General features: G+C 50.8%; 1 protein-coding gene across 1 annotated transcript in view; it reads left to right on the top strand.

Annotated features, from left to right (window-relative positions):
• The window catches only part of ldb3a (LIM domain binding 3a), a 210,520-nt gene that overhangs the window by 164,646 nt on the left and 30,866 nt on the right, over positions 1 to 15,008 (top strand). Inside the window, exon 13 of the mRNA XM_085970260.1 lies at positions 7,798 to 8,164. Coding sequence (XP_085826386.1) covers positions 7,798 to 8,164 — 367 coding nt within the window. The remainder of the gene's footprint in view (positions 1 to 7,797; positions 8,165 to 15,008) is intronic.

Genomic DNA, 15,008 nt, shown 5'->3' on the forward strand with positions numbered 1-15,008 from the left:
TATATATTTGATTGGCGACTCTTTTTGAAAAGTATTTCTCAGCCCCATTTGATTCAAATTGAAGAGTCTGCTTGAAGCCTTTGGAAAGAAAGAAAGACTTGAAAGACTTGCATTTATTTAGCGCCTTTCATGACCACCGGACGTCTCAAAGCGCTTTACAGTCAATGAAGTACTTTTGAAGTGGAGTCACCATTGTAATGTGGGAAACGCAGCAGCCAATTTGCGCACAGCAAGGTCCCACAAACCTCAATGTGATAATGACCAGATAATCTGTTTTTTGGAGGGATGATAGCTAGACCAGAGAGCATTTGTGAATGGCAAGGAAAGAAAAGAACTGCCACATGAGATTATTATATACACAGGGGGAACAATTTGGTTGGTTAGTGCCTCCCGTTAGCAACTTAGCGCCTGAGCGCAGCTATTTTAGCGCCACTCATAATATTGACCTGTCGTTTTGCGCTGGCGCTATACACTACCGCCACAATCTCCTGCGCCCGCAGATCGTGACGTCATGCAAGCGTGTAGCGCCCCGGACCGGAAATTGAGTCGCGCCCCCTGCCTTAGCGCCTGCTGCTAGGAACGACAGGTAGAGAGGAACATTTTCAAGTCGGGAAGGGGCTGGGGGAGCGCTATTTAAAGGTGGGCGCTTCCTGCCTTTTCTTGTCGGCAAAACCTTTGGTACACGCTGGTTGAGAGGGAGAGATTTAATGCTGTCCTAAGGAGATTTGCCCCTCAGCACCACTTTTGGGGTTCCTAAGCGCCGATCTCTTTCCCTGGGCATATTCATTAGTGCTTCCAATACAATTGCTTTCGAGGTCTCTTCAGGCCGAGATTCAAGGCTGCAATGAGCAGGGTGAGGCTGGCCAGCAAGATGGCCCCTCCCCTTTAAGAACTGGACGGCGCCAGTCTGTCTGGCTTCCATGGTAACGGACATCGCTTGAGCTTCGGTGGCATTCTGAGGTAGAGTCTCGCTCCCCAACGTTAGCGCCTTAAGAGAGATGTGTAGCACTTGATTTAGCGCTCAAATTACCTCCAGGGGCGATGGAGACGAATTTTGCAGCCGGAGGTGATAATTAGCGCCGGGCGCTAAACTTTGCGCCCGGCCGATATTAGCGCCCCCAAATGGGCGATACCCAATTTTTCCCCCATATAGTTTAACACAGCAGTTATGAACACATTTTAATGAATTACTTATATAGCTAGACAAGTAAAAACACTCCATGGGACACACTGAGTGAAGGCTCCCCAATAGGAGCCAGCTAAGATGCTGAACCCCAGAAATATCTGAGGAGTAAAAGCCCAAAAAGTAACACAATATCTAATTGGAGCATGAATTTTCAGCTCTAACACTGGTTTAGATTTGCACAGCCAATTAAAGGACTGGTGTTTTACAAAAGTGGCTGCACAGTGTAAAACTAGAGCATCAAATTCAATGATTCAGACTGAGGATACATTGGCCTGGAAATTCGTCTCGGGTAGTGGCGCAAAACAGGCGGTATCAAATGGGCCGCCCGTTATACGCGGCGACTGATATTCAGTTGCATTGACTGCAGGCGCTGCGTATAACAAATAGGGTGCCACGGTTGTGAACCTGGTTCATAGAAACATAGAAGATAGGAGCAGGAGTAGGCCATTCGGCCCCTCGAGCCTGTTCCGCCATTTAATGAGATCATGGCTGATCATCCAAATTCAGTGCCCTGACCCTGCTTTCTCCCCATATCCCTTGATCCCTTTAGCCTTAAGAAATATATCTAACTCCTTCTTGAATATATTTAATGAATTGGCCTCAACTGCCTTTTGTGGTACAGAATTCCACAGGTTCACCACTCTCTGGGTGAAGAAATTCCTCCTCATCTCTGTCCTAAATAGCTTACCCCTTATCCTTAGACTGTGACCCCTGGTTCTGGACTCCCCGGCCATCGGGAACATCCTTCCTGCATCTAGTCTGTCTAGTCCTGTTAGAATTTTATAAGTTTCATTGAGGTCCCCTCTCATTCTTCTAAACTCCAGTGAATATAAGCCCAATTGACCCAATCTCTCCTCATACGTCATTCCTGCCATCCCAGGTATCAGCCTGGTGAATCTTCGCTGCACTCCCTCCATGGCAAGAACATTCTTCCTCAGATAAGGCGACCAAAACTGCACACAATACTCCAGATGTGGTCTCACCAAGGCCCTGTACAACTGCAGCAAGACATCCTTGCTCCTGTACTCGAATCCTCTCGCTATGAAGGCCAACATACCATTTGCTGCCTTAACCGCCTGCTGCACCTGCATGCTTACCTTCAGCGACTGCTGCACAAGGACACCCAGGTCTCGTTGCACTTCCCCTTCTCCCAATCTATTGCTGTTCAGATTATAATCTGCCTTCCTGTTTTTGCCACCAAAGTGGATAACCTCGCATTTATCCACATTATACTGCATCTGCCATGCATCTGCCCAATCACCCAACCTGTCCAAATCATACTGGAGTTTCTCGGCATCCTCCTCACAGCACACACGCCCACCCAGCTTTGTGTCATCTGCAAACTTGGAGATATTACATCTAGTTCCCTCGTCTAGATCATTAATATATATTGTGAATAGCTGGGGTCCTAGCACCGATCCCTGCAGTACCCCACTAGTCACTGCCTGCCACTCGGAAAAAGACCCGTTTATTCCAACTCTTTACTTCCTGTCTGCCAACCAGTTCTCTATCCAAGTCAATACCTTACCCCCAATCCCATGTGCTTTAACTTTACACGCTAATCTCTTATGTGGGACCTTATCGAAAGCCTTCTGAAAGTCCAGATACACCACATCCACTGGTTCTCCCTTATCTATTCTACCAGTTACATCCTCAAAAAATTCCAGTAGATTAGTCAAGCACGATTTACCTTTTGTAAATCCCTGTTGACTTTGTCCGATCCTGTCACTGTTTTCCAAGTGCTCTGCTATTACATCTTTTATAATGGACTCTAGCATTTTCCCCACTACCGATGTCAAGCTTACCAGTCTATAATTCCCCATTTTCTCTCTACCACCTTTTTTGAATAGTGGGGTTACATTAGCTACCCTCCAATCCATGAGAACTGTTCCAGAGTCTATAGAATTTTGGAAGATGACCAGCAATACATCTATTTCTAGGGCCACTTCCTTAAGTACCCTAGGATGTAGATTATCAGGCCCTGGGGATTTATTGGCCTTCAATCCCGTCAATTTCCCTACAAATACTGATTTCATTCAGTTCCTCCCTCTCATTAGACCCTATGTTCCCCGACATCTCTGGGAGGTGATTTGTGTCCTCCTTTGTGAAGACAGAACCAAAGTATGTATTTAATTGGTCTGCCATTTCTTTGTTCCCCATTATAAATTCCCCTGATTCTGACTGCAAGGGACCTACGCTTGACTTCACCAATCTTTTTCTCTTCACATATCTATAAAAGCTTTTACAGTCAGTTTTTATGTTCCCTGCCAGCTTACTCTCATACTCTATTTTCCCCTTCTTAATTAATCCCTTTGTCCTCCTTTGTTGAATCCTAAACTGCTCCCAATCCTCAGGTTTGCTGCTTTTTCTGGCCAATTTATATGTCTTCTCCTTGGATCTTATGCTATTCCTAATTTCCCTTGTTAGCCACGTTTGAGTCATCTTTTTTGTTTTATTTTTATGCCAAACAGGGATGAACAAATTCTGTAGTTCATCCATGCGATCTTTAAATGTTTGCCATTGCCTATCCACCGTCAACCCTTTAAGTAACGTTCCCCAATCCATCCTAGCCAACTCGCGCCTCATACCATTGTAGTTTCCTTTATTTAAATTCAGGACCCTATTCTCTGAGTCAAATACTTCACTCTCCATCTTAATGAAGAATTCTATCATATTATGATCACTCCTCCCCAAGGGGCCTCGCACAACAAGATTGCTAATTAATCCTTTCTCATTACATAATACCCAGTCTAAGATGGCCTGATCTCTAGTTGGTTCCTCGACATATTGGTCCAGGAAACCATCCCGTATACACTCCAGGAATTCCTCCTCCACAGTATTGTTACTAATTTGGTTAGCCCAATCTATATGTAGATTAAAGTCACCCATGATAACTGCTGTGCCCTTATTGCACGCATCTCTAATTTCCCGTTTAATACCATCCCCAACTTTCAGCATTACTATTTGGGGGTCTGTATACAACTCCCACTAACGTTTTCTGCCCCTTGGTGTTTCTCAGCTCTACCCATACAGATTCCACATCATCAGAGCTAATATCCTTCCTTACAATTGTGTTAATCTCTTTAACCAGCAATGCTACCCCACGTCCTTTTCCTTTTTGCCTGTCCTTCCTGAATATTGAATACCCCTGGATGTTGAATTCCCAGCCTTGGTCACCCTGGAGCCATGTCTGGGTAATCCCAATTATATCATATCCATTTACATCTATTTGTGCAGCTAATTCGTCCACCTTATTAAGAATGCTCCTCGCATTAAGACACAAAGCCTTCAGGCTTGTTTTTTTTAACACTCTTAGACCTTTTAGAATTATTATTTACTGTGGCCAATTTTGATTTAAACCCTTGGGCCTAGAAATTCACTTTGGGCCCGCCAGCTGGCGTGCGCCCAAAAGTTAGCGCTGAGCGCGGAGCCAGTTGCGCCCGTCAGATATTCAGTTTTTGCGCCCCAAGTCGGAACCGGGCGCTATTCCAGGGTGTGCCCGCCCCCGCTTGGGGCGTTGAAACTGAATTTCAGCGCTCTAGGCGCCGCTGCGCCATCCGCTGCGGAGCGGCAGGCTGCGGTACTGCAGGCCTCCTCCTCTTAAGGGGGAGGTGCCTGCAACGGGGAGATCGCCGCTGGATAGTGCCGGCAAATGAGCCCGGCACCACGGAGAAGTGCCGGGTTCGCGGAAAGCAGCCGGCAATGCCGCGGGGGCGGGGGGGGGAGGAGGCCGGGGAAGGAGGTGCGGGCAGGCGGCCGCCGAAAAAGCGGCCGGCCGCACCTCCACCTTAAAGCGCCCCACTAAGGCTACAGGATGGCCCCGTTTTCTGATCGCTGTTTGCGGCCGCTGCGGAAGAGGCGGCCGCAACTAAATATGGCGGTCGGGCCGGTAGCGGGGCACTGCGCACACCGATGACGTCATCGGTGGCGGCGCAGCGCTACTGGCTAACGCCGCCATTACCGCAGCGCTGAATATCGGCGAAAGCTCAGCAAGAGGCGCAAAAGCCCTCTTTGGGCGAAAACTGGACGCAAAGCCTACTGAATTTCTAGCCCTGGATATCTCTGACTTTTCTACTTCCTGTCTTTTGCTTCTATCCTTGCTTCCCTTTCCTCTGTCTCCCTGCACAGGTTCCCAACCACCTGCCATTTTAGTTTAAACCCTCCCCAACAGCACTAGCAAACACTCCCCCTAGGACATCGGTCCCGGTCCTGCCCAGGTGCAAATCGTCCAGTTTGTACTGGTCCCACCTCCCCCAGAATCGGTTCCAATGTCCCAGGAATTTGAATCTCTCCCCGTTGCATCATTCCTCTAGCCATGTAGTCATCTGAAATATCCTTCTATTTCTACTCTGACTAGCACGGGGCACTGGTAGCAATCCTGAGATTACTACCTTTGAGGTCCTATTTTTTAATTTACCTCCTAACTCCCTATATTCAGCTTTTAGGACCTCATCCCGGTTTTTACCTATATCGTTTGTACCTATATGCACCACGACAACTGGCTGTTCACCCTCCCCCTCCAGAATGCCCTGCAGCCGCTCCGAGACATCCTTGACCCTTGCACCAGGGAGGCAACATACCATCCTGGAGTCTCGTTTGCGGCCGCAGAAACGCCTATCTATTCCCCTTACAATAGAATCCCCTATCACTATAGCTCTCCCGCTCTTTTTCCTCCCGTCCTGTGCAGCAGAACCACCCACGGTGCCAGGAAGTTGGCGGCTGCTGCTGCCTTCCCCCAATAAGCCATTTCCCTCAACAATATCCAAATTGGTATATCTGTTTGAGAGGGGGATGGCCACAGGGGACCCCTGCACTACCTGCCTGCGCCTACTACTCTGCCTGGTGGTCAACCATTCCCTTCCTGCCTGTGCAGCCTTTACCTGCGGTGCGACCAACTGATTAAACGTGATATCCACGATGTCCTCAGCATCGCGAATGCTCCAGTATGTATCCATTCGCAGCTCCAGCGCTGCAATGCGGTCTGCCAGTAGCTGCAGCTGGATACACTTCCCGCACACATGGTCATCAGGGGCACAGGAAGTGTCCCTGATTTCCCACATAGTGCAGGAGGAGCGTGCCACGGGGCCGAGCTGAGCTGTCATGACTTACCCTTCAATTAATTTAAATTAAATTAAATCAAAACTGTGGTGTATGTAACCTGTTCCACCTTAAGAGAACTACCTTAAGAGATGTACTACTTTCTCTTGGCTGCTGTATACTGTAATACCGGTGGTGACCACACCGGTATATAAGTGTTGTGTAGGGATTTGCTGGGCAGTTCAGCCCTGACCTCCGAATAGTAACGACCTGTTAAAAGTTATTCTTGTTGTCTGTGTCCAGTGATTGATCCTAAGCATAACTGGGACACACCGACTCAACAAAAACCACCAATTACACTACAATTAAATGATATACTCAAGGGCCCTTGGTTACTAGCACTCCCCGATACACAACAGAGACCTTGGAAAGTATAACCACAAAAATTAAGACCTTCTAAACTTTATAAACTAGTAACCTTAACTGTCAAATTATAGAGTCGTATAAATACTCACCTGGCCGTACTCACCCAATCAGCTGCTTCCTCTTGCCCGTGTCACTTTTTGAATCATGGCGTGGCTCTGGAACGACGCCGCCGGTCTGCAAGATTGACCGGCCTTTGAGAAAAAGCCTGCAAAAGTGAGTTTAAATACTCACTACTCTCCTGCTCCCGACACCGGTCTCTTCCAACAGGGTGAAGAGTTAGGAAAAACAAAGGCGAAGCAAGGGAGCTCCTCCTTCCACTCCTCGCCTAACTCTGACTCGCCCAACTCGCAGCACTCTGTTGAAACCGCACTCATGCTGAGACGGTGGGCGGGGAGGGGAATGGAATCGGTGGCAAGGGTACGAATTTTGTGCTATGGGCCAAAGACGATGGCTTTGGTCTTCCCAGTGTTTCGCTGGAAGGGGGAAAAGCTGGGAGCAGTGGTTGATGGGAAAGAGCAAGAAGCTGGAAGTGGCGGCTTGAGATGACAAGGAAGGAGTGCCAGCATGTGCTGAGGGGGGTGGGAAATGGTGCCAAATTCAACTGAGAGGGAGGAGGGGGGATCGTCCCAGCCTGAACTTGGGGGAAAGAGTGCCAGAATGTGGAGAAGAGTGGGTGGGGGGGGGGGGCGGTGGTATGAGCCTCATTCCTTAGCTCTGATACTATCTGTGACACTCTCTCTGTCTTCCTGTTTGTCTTCCAATCTTTTTCTCTCTCTGTAACAAACTGCCCCCCCAGAATATGCTGGAAATACTCAGCAGGTTGGTCAGTATCTGTGAAGGGAATAGGCAAGTTAGCGTTTCAGGCGTTCTGATGAAGGGTCGACACCAGAAACATTAACTTGTTCCCTCCACAGATGCTGACTGACCTGCTTTCCAGCATCGGTAGTCTTTTGCTTTTTCCTGCTTCCTTTTTATTGCACAGGCTGAACATCATGGGAATGCCGGATGGTATCGTGCACCCATTTAAACATTCAGTAACACTGAGAGCCTGACAAAAGAATTTCAAGAGTTCAGCTCCATGTTTGTTTTTTGGAGCTACCATTTGAGATTTTATGATTTATCTGTTTCTTTCGATTCATTCTCTTCAGAGCACATGCACAGTAGCACTGCCACGTTCAATGTTGCTAAGCCAGCTCCAGCCCCTGAGCCAGTGCAACCAGCTGCTCCAACATCGGGTAGCCGACCACCGTGGATAACGGATGACAGCTTCGCCCAGAAGTTCCAGGCTGGAAAAAGCACCACTACCCTCACCAAACATATTCAACCTTTGCCACAGTCTGCACCACCAAAGCCACTGGTGTCGGCGGCCCTGCCCCAGACGCCTGCCCATGTTCCTGCACATGCTCCAATGCCAGGACAGACCACTGGAGGCACTCGCAGCCTTGTGCAAAGGGCTGAGAGATTCCCAGCAAGCAGTCGAACTCCTCTATGTGGACAGTGTAACAGTATTATCAGGTGAGGACACGTTCACTTATTGCTCCACTTTAGCCACGACGCAGATGCTAAATTTAAGTGCCTTCTTTGCATGCAGCGTACTTTGGGCAATCAAAGGGAGGAGAGGCGTTCCCTCCTGTTGTCTCACTTCGGAATGCCTCTGTAGCAAATCAGTTGATGGTGCAGAGCTCGCGAGTCAGTAGTTCTAACGGCATCAGATGAAGTGGGGGAAGAAGCCCACAAACTTCCCCTCTTTCCCACCCCCGATGTATAATACACTGATTTCAAAAATTATCAGGACATCACTGCCTGCGACACTGAAGTTCCACCTTCTGTGGTACTGACTGGAGATAATCTGAGATTGCACGGCTTCCCCTATCCATGCATGCAATCGGAAATAAGAAATGGTCGATGTCCATTAGAGGGACAATATGGTAGAAAAACTAGGATATATCCCTCCCTCCAACTAGGAGATACAGATGTTGATTTTGAAGTGACTGCTTCCATTGGGCAGGAGGCAAGTGGACTAAGCCCACGGCCCGCCCCATGGAAGCAGTTGGACTATTTTAAGTGTTGGGCCTTATTTGAATTCCGTCACCAGCAGCTGGTCAATCTGGGATGACAGGAAGTCGGGTGGCTCCTCCGTGGAGCCCAGCCAGTCCAGGAAAGTTCGCGTGGGAGGGTGAGGCAATCGCGAGGAAGGGCTGTGAATTCAGATGGGGGATTAGACTTTTGTAGGGCCAGGAGGAGCATTAACGCTCCTCCTGACCCCACAAAATTCATTCAATAAAACTTTTGGTTGCCTTTCTTTGAGTGGCCTGTAGCTGTGCCTTTAAGGGTCAGTACACCAAGCAGCAATGGGTGGAATGTGCACTGCATACGCTCTGCCCATTGGTACTTCAAAATTGCACTAAGGTCCTATTGACATCACAGGACTTTGATTTGCCTGTTTCCGTCAGGACACCGTGCCACCCATTTCAAGTCCCCATCAAAACGATGGTGACCCACATGTCAGTGGGAACACGGCAGTAAGTGCTGCGCATTTTCATTATGTTGTCATCGCATCTCCACCCAATGAAAGGGAAGGAAAACTGACCCGACCGGCTTCATATTTTGAAATAATACACACCTAAAACACTTTGGACTGAAAGTACTCTCCCTAACTTTTGTTGTGCATTCCAAAATAGATAAACAGGGAACATTTGCTGGCTGGCACAAGATTTTGTAATGAGTCTATCCTAGTACCACAAATCCTGTATATAAGTGAACAGGAAGTGATTTGTTAGATTAGTATTTGATGCTTAGTAGAAGTGAGTGAGAAGGGACTGGTGCAGTGCAATTGTGTGTAATGGTAATGCAAAGGCGCTGGTTTGGTCCATTGGAATTCCATACAGTTCAGGACTGGTTTAGTCCAGTACAACACTGCTGGCACTGGGTTTACATTGATCTGTATTTAGAACTGTGAACATTTTTGAAGTGTTTAACAGGTCACACTGAATTTACCTGTAATGCATAGTGCTATGGTTACTGTGAGTGGGAGAAATTGTGTTACATTTTTTATTGGAGTATTGTTAATTGATCTCTCGTCATTGTTCACGGACAAAAAAAAAATGGTCTCTCTCTACCTGTATTTATCTCTCTCTTTCTCTCCTGCTGTCTGATTCTTTTTGTGTATTTCTGTTGGTTTTCATAGAATCATAGAAAGTTACAGCACGGAAGGAGGCCATTTCGGCCCATCGTATCCGCGCCGACCGACAAAGAGCTATCCAGCCTAATCCCACTTTCCAGCTCTTGGTCCGTAGCCCTGTAGGTTACGGCACTTCAAGAGCATATCCAAGTACTTTTTAAATGCGATGAGGGTTTCTGCCTCGACCACCCTTTCAGGCAGTGAGTTCCAGACCCCCACCACCCTCTGGGTGAAGAAATTTCCCCTCAAATTCCCTCTAAACCTCCTACCAATTACTTTAAATCTGTGCCCCCTGGTTGTTGACCCCTCTGCTAAGGGAACTAGGTCCTTCCTATCCACTCTATCGAGGCCCCTCATAATTTTATACACCTCAATTAAATCTCCCCTCAGCCTCCTCTGTTCCAAAGAAAACAACCTCAGCCTATCCAATCTTTCCTCGTAGCTAAAATTCTCCAGTGCAGGCAACATCCTCGTAAATCTCCTCTGCACCCTCTCTAGTGCAATCACATCTTTCCTGTAATGTGGTGACCAGAACTCCACGCAGTACTCTAGCTGTGGCCTAACTAGTGTTTTATACCTCCCTGCTCTTGTATTCTATGCCTTGGCTAATAAAGGCAAGCATTCCGTATGCCTTCTTAACCACCTTATCTACCTGGCCTGCTACCTTCAGGGATCTGTGGACATGCACTCCAAGATCCCTTTGTTCCTCTGCACTTCTCAGTGTCCTACCAGTTAATGTGTATTCCCTTGCCTTGTTAGCCTTCCCCAAATGCATTACCTCACACTTCTCCAGATTGAATTCCATTTGCCACTGTTCTGCCCACCTGACCAGTTCATTGATATCTTCCTGCAGTCTACAGCTTCCTTCTTCAGTATCAACCACACAGCCGATTTTAGTATCATCTGCAAACTTTCTATGCTTTTTCTCTCTAAGGCTTTTAAACACAAATATTAATGGGGAGGGCGCGGGAGAGGCCGAAAACGGCCAGAGAACCTGGCAAGGCGGAAACCCTGCCGATCTTAATGACAGAACCTTGCCAACATATTGTAGCTCCGCCTCCCACCCGGCGACCGGCCAAATGCTGCAGGTCTGGCCACAGGCCGGAGGAGAACACTAGCAGCAGGAGGTCGGGGACCCTTGGGGACCGTCCCAGGCAATCTGGAGGTGGGGGGAGGCGGGGATTGATGCGCCATCAATTACTCAAAAGCCTGAGGTTAAGCGAGTAACAACCAGGCTTTTATTAACTAAAGAATGAAGGTCTAGTCTCGAGTGGTCGACCCGTCCAGAATACTAAGGGACTGGGAGGCAGTCACTTATATACCTGGAATAGTGGGAGGAGTCAGCCGAGGCATGTCCAGACCTGTACCTAGTGGAATACACATACACATACAGACAGGTATAACAGTGGTTTACCACATTCACCCCTTGTTTAAAAATGAGTCCGGCGGGGTGAAGTGTATTTAAAAGTTCGTGTATTGGAGTCTCTCCGGAGGTCTTGTCTGCCGCTGTGATCGACGTGGCGAAGGCAGGGGTGGTGGAGCTTCCGGCGTCGCGTCCCGTGTAGGCTGGGGCACTGGAGTGTAGTCCTCGTGGGTGACGGTCCAAGGCGAGCCGGCTGCTGGGGTTGGATATCGGGTCGTGGGGGGGGGGTGGTGGTAATGGGTAGTGGGTTACAGCGGTCCCCGAGGGTGTCGTGGGGGGGGGGGGTGGTAATGGGTCGTGGGTTACAGCGGTCCCCGAGGGTGCGAGGTCTCGTATGGAGACTGTGTCCTCCCGCCCGTCCGGGTATGCAATGTAAGTGTATTGGGGGTTGGCGTGGAGGAGGTCGACCCTCTCGACCAGGGGGTCCGTTTTATTGGTCCTCACGTGTCTTCTCAGTAGTACCGGCCCTGGGGACGTCAGCCATGGCGGTAACGCTGTCCCCGATGTGGACTTCCTTGGGAAGACAAACGTTTTCTCGTGAGGGGTGGCATTGGTGGCAGTGCAGAGCAGTGACCGAATCGAGTGGAGCGCATCGGGGAGCACCTCCTGCCAGCGGGAGGTCGGAAGGCCCCTAGACTTTAAGGCTAGTAGGGCGGCCTTCCAAACTGTTGCATTCTCTCTTTCCACCTGTCCGTTCCCCCGGGGGTTGTAACTGGTGGTCCTGCTTGTGGCTATACCCCTAACGAGCAGGTACTGGCGGAGTTCGTCGCTCATAAACGATGAGCCCCGGTCGCTATGGATATAGCTGGGGAAACCGAACAGGGTGAAGAGGCTGTTCAGACATTTAATGACCGTGGCACTGGTCATGTCCGGGCAGGGGATAGCGAACGGGAAACGGGAGTACTCGTCAATGATGTTGAGGAAGTACACATTGCGGTTGGAGGAGGGGAGAGGCCCTTTAAAATCGACGCTCAGGCGTTCGAAAGGGCGAGTGGCTTTTATCAGGTGGGCTCTGTCTGGTCTATAAAAGTGCGGTTTGTACTCAGCGCAGACTTGGCAGTTCTTGGTCATGGTCCTGACCTCCTCAATGGAGTAAGGCAGGTTGCGGGCCTTGATGAAGTGGAAGAACCTGGTGACCCCCGGGTGGCAGAGGTCATTGTGGAGGGCCCTCAGCCTATCGATCTGCGCGCTGGCGCAGGTGCCACGCGATAGGGCATCTGGGGGTTCATTGAGCTTCCCAGGCCGGTACAAGATCTCGTAATTGTAGGTGGAAAGTTCGATTCTCCACCTCAAGATCTTGTCATTTTTGATTTTGCCCCTCTGCTTGTTGTTGAACATAAAAGCAACTGAACGCTGGTCAGTGAGCAGGGTAAATCATTTTCCGGCCAGGTAGTGCCTCCAATGACGCACAGCCTCCACAATAGCCTGGGCCTCCTTCTCGACCACGGAGTGTCTGGTCTCCGGGCCCTGGAGGGTTCGTGAGAAGAATGCCACAGGTCTCCCCGCCTGATTAAGGGTGGCGGCCAGAGCGAAGTCGGACGCATCGCTTTCCACCTGGAAGGGGATGGATTCGTCCACTGCGTGCATGGTGGCTTTGGCAATGTCCTCCTTGATACGGTGGAAGGCCGAGCGGGCCTCTGCCATCAGGGGAAAAGAGGTGGATTTGATCAGCGGACGGGCTTTGTCTGCATAGTAGGGGACCCACTGGGCGTAGTAGGAAAAAAACCCTAGGCACCTCTTCAGAGCTTTGGGGCAGTGGGAGTTCCATAAGGGGACGCATCCGGTCCGGGTCGGGACCGATGACCCCGTGTTCCACAACACAGCCAAGGATGGCGAGGCGGTCTGTGCGGAATATGCACTTCTCCTTGTTATATGTCAGGTTCAGGAGTTGGGCGGTGCGGAGGAATTTCTCGAGGTTTGCGTCATGGTCCTGCAAGTCATGGCCGCAGATGGTCACATTGTCTAGGTAAGGGAAAGTGGCCTGCAGCGCGTTTTGATCGACCATCCGGTCCATCTCCCTTTGGAAGACGGAGACCCCGTTGGTAACGCCAAAGGGAACCCTAAGGAAGTGATAGAGGCGGCCGTTTGCCTCAAAAGCAGTATACTGGCGGTCTTCGGGGCGGATGGGGAGCTGGTGGTACGCTGATTTCAGGTCAATGGTCGAAAAGACGTGGTACTGCGCGATCTGGTTGACCATGTCAGCTATGCGGGGGAGTGGGTAGGCGTCCAGCAGGGTGTAGCGGTTTATTGTTTGGCTGTAGTCGATGACCAGGCGTTGTTTCTCGCCGGTCTTAACGACCACAACCTGGGCTCGCCAGGGGCTGGAGCTGCCCTCAATAATCCCCTCCTTCAGGAGCCGCTCCACTTCGGTTTTGATGAAAACCCTGTCCCCGGCACTGTATCGCCTGCTCTTTGTGGCGATGGGCTTACAGTCGGGGGTGAGGTTAGCAAACAGTGGGGGGGGTGGGACTCTGAGTGTGGAGCGGTTGCATCTGGTGCGCGGCGGGCAATTTGGAGGCTGCTGGCTGCGGACTGTGAGTGGGGGGAGGGGGCCACCGTACGCCATCGTAACGCTTTTGAGGTGGCACTGGAAATCCAACCCCAGTATAACGGCAGCGCAAAGTTGGGGCAAGACCAGGAGTTTAAAATTATTGAACACAGTCCCGTCTACTACTAGTGTCACCACGCAGTAGCCGCCAATGTCCGCTGACTGGGACTCGGCGGCCATAGAAATCCGCTGGTGCGCAGGCAGGACTGGGAGAGAGCAACGCCGCACCGTGTCGGGGTGGATGAAGCTCTCTGTGCTCCCGGAGTCAAAAAGGCAGTTTATTGCACGGCCGTTTACCTTAACGTCCATTTTGGACCGAGCTAGTTGGTGCGGTCTCGTTTGGTCCAGCGTAACAGAGGCCAGCGTAGGGGTCGGTGTGTCGCTGCGGGTATCGGATGGGGGGCGATTGGCGGCCTGCTGCGTCCCGGCTGGTGTCCAAGATGGCGGCGTCCATGATTCCCATGTGGCTGGAGTCGTCCAAGATGGCTGCTGCTGCGGTGGTTCGCACATGGCTGGGGAGGCCCAAGATGGCGGCCCGCACGGCCCACACGCGGCGCTGTTGGGGGCCCAAGATGGCGGCTCGCACGGCCCACACGCGGCGCTGCTGGCGTTCGGGGTGGCTTTGGCCTTGCAGACGCTAGCGTAGTGTCCCTTTTTCCCGCAGCCCGAGCAGGTCGCATTCTTCGCCGGGCAGCGCGCTCTGGGGTGTTTGGCCTGGCCACAGAAGTAGCATTTCTGGCCTTGGGATACTGCTGTCTGGCTTTGGGACACTGCTGTGGTGGTTGAGCCGTTGTTGGGCTGTGGCTGGGGTGGCACGGTGCTATGGGGCTGTCCTACTGTGTCCCAGGTTGTCGTTCCCCGCGGCGCCACGGTGCAGAGGAGTAGGCATCCATGCCCCGGTAGGATGCGTCCAGCGTTAGTGCGATTTCGGAGGCTTTGTCGAGGGTGAGGTCACTCTGCTCCAGCAGTCGCTGTCGGGTGTAGTTGGACTTGTGGCCCGCTACGAAGGCATCCCGGATCAGTTCCTCCGTGTACTTAGTGGACGTTACCGCCTTACACCCACAGGCCCGGCCAAGCACGGACAGTGCTTGGAGGTATTCCTCAGTCGATTCCCCAGGTTGTTGCTTGCGACTCCCCAGGAGGTGCCTGGCATAAACTTCGTTCACAGGGCGCGTGTACTGGGTCTTGAGGAGCTGGAGGGCGGCTG

This window comes from Somniosus microcephalus, chromosome 29 (assembly GCF_052327205.1).
Source record: "Somniosus microcephalus isolate GS21.2 chromosome 29, FLI_Smic_1.0, whole genome shotgun sequence".
Taxonomy (NCBI): domain Eukaryota; kingdom Metazoa; phylum Chordata; class Chondrichthyes; order Squaliformes; family Somniosidae; genus Somniosus; species Somniosus microcephalus.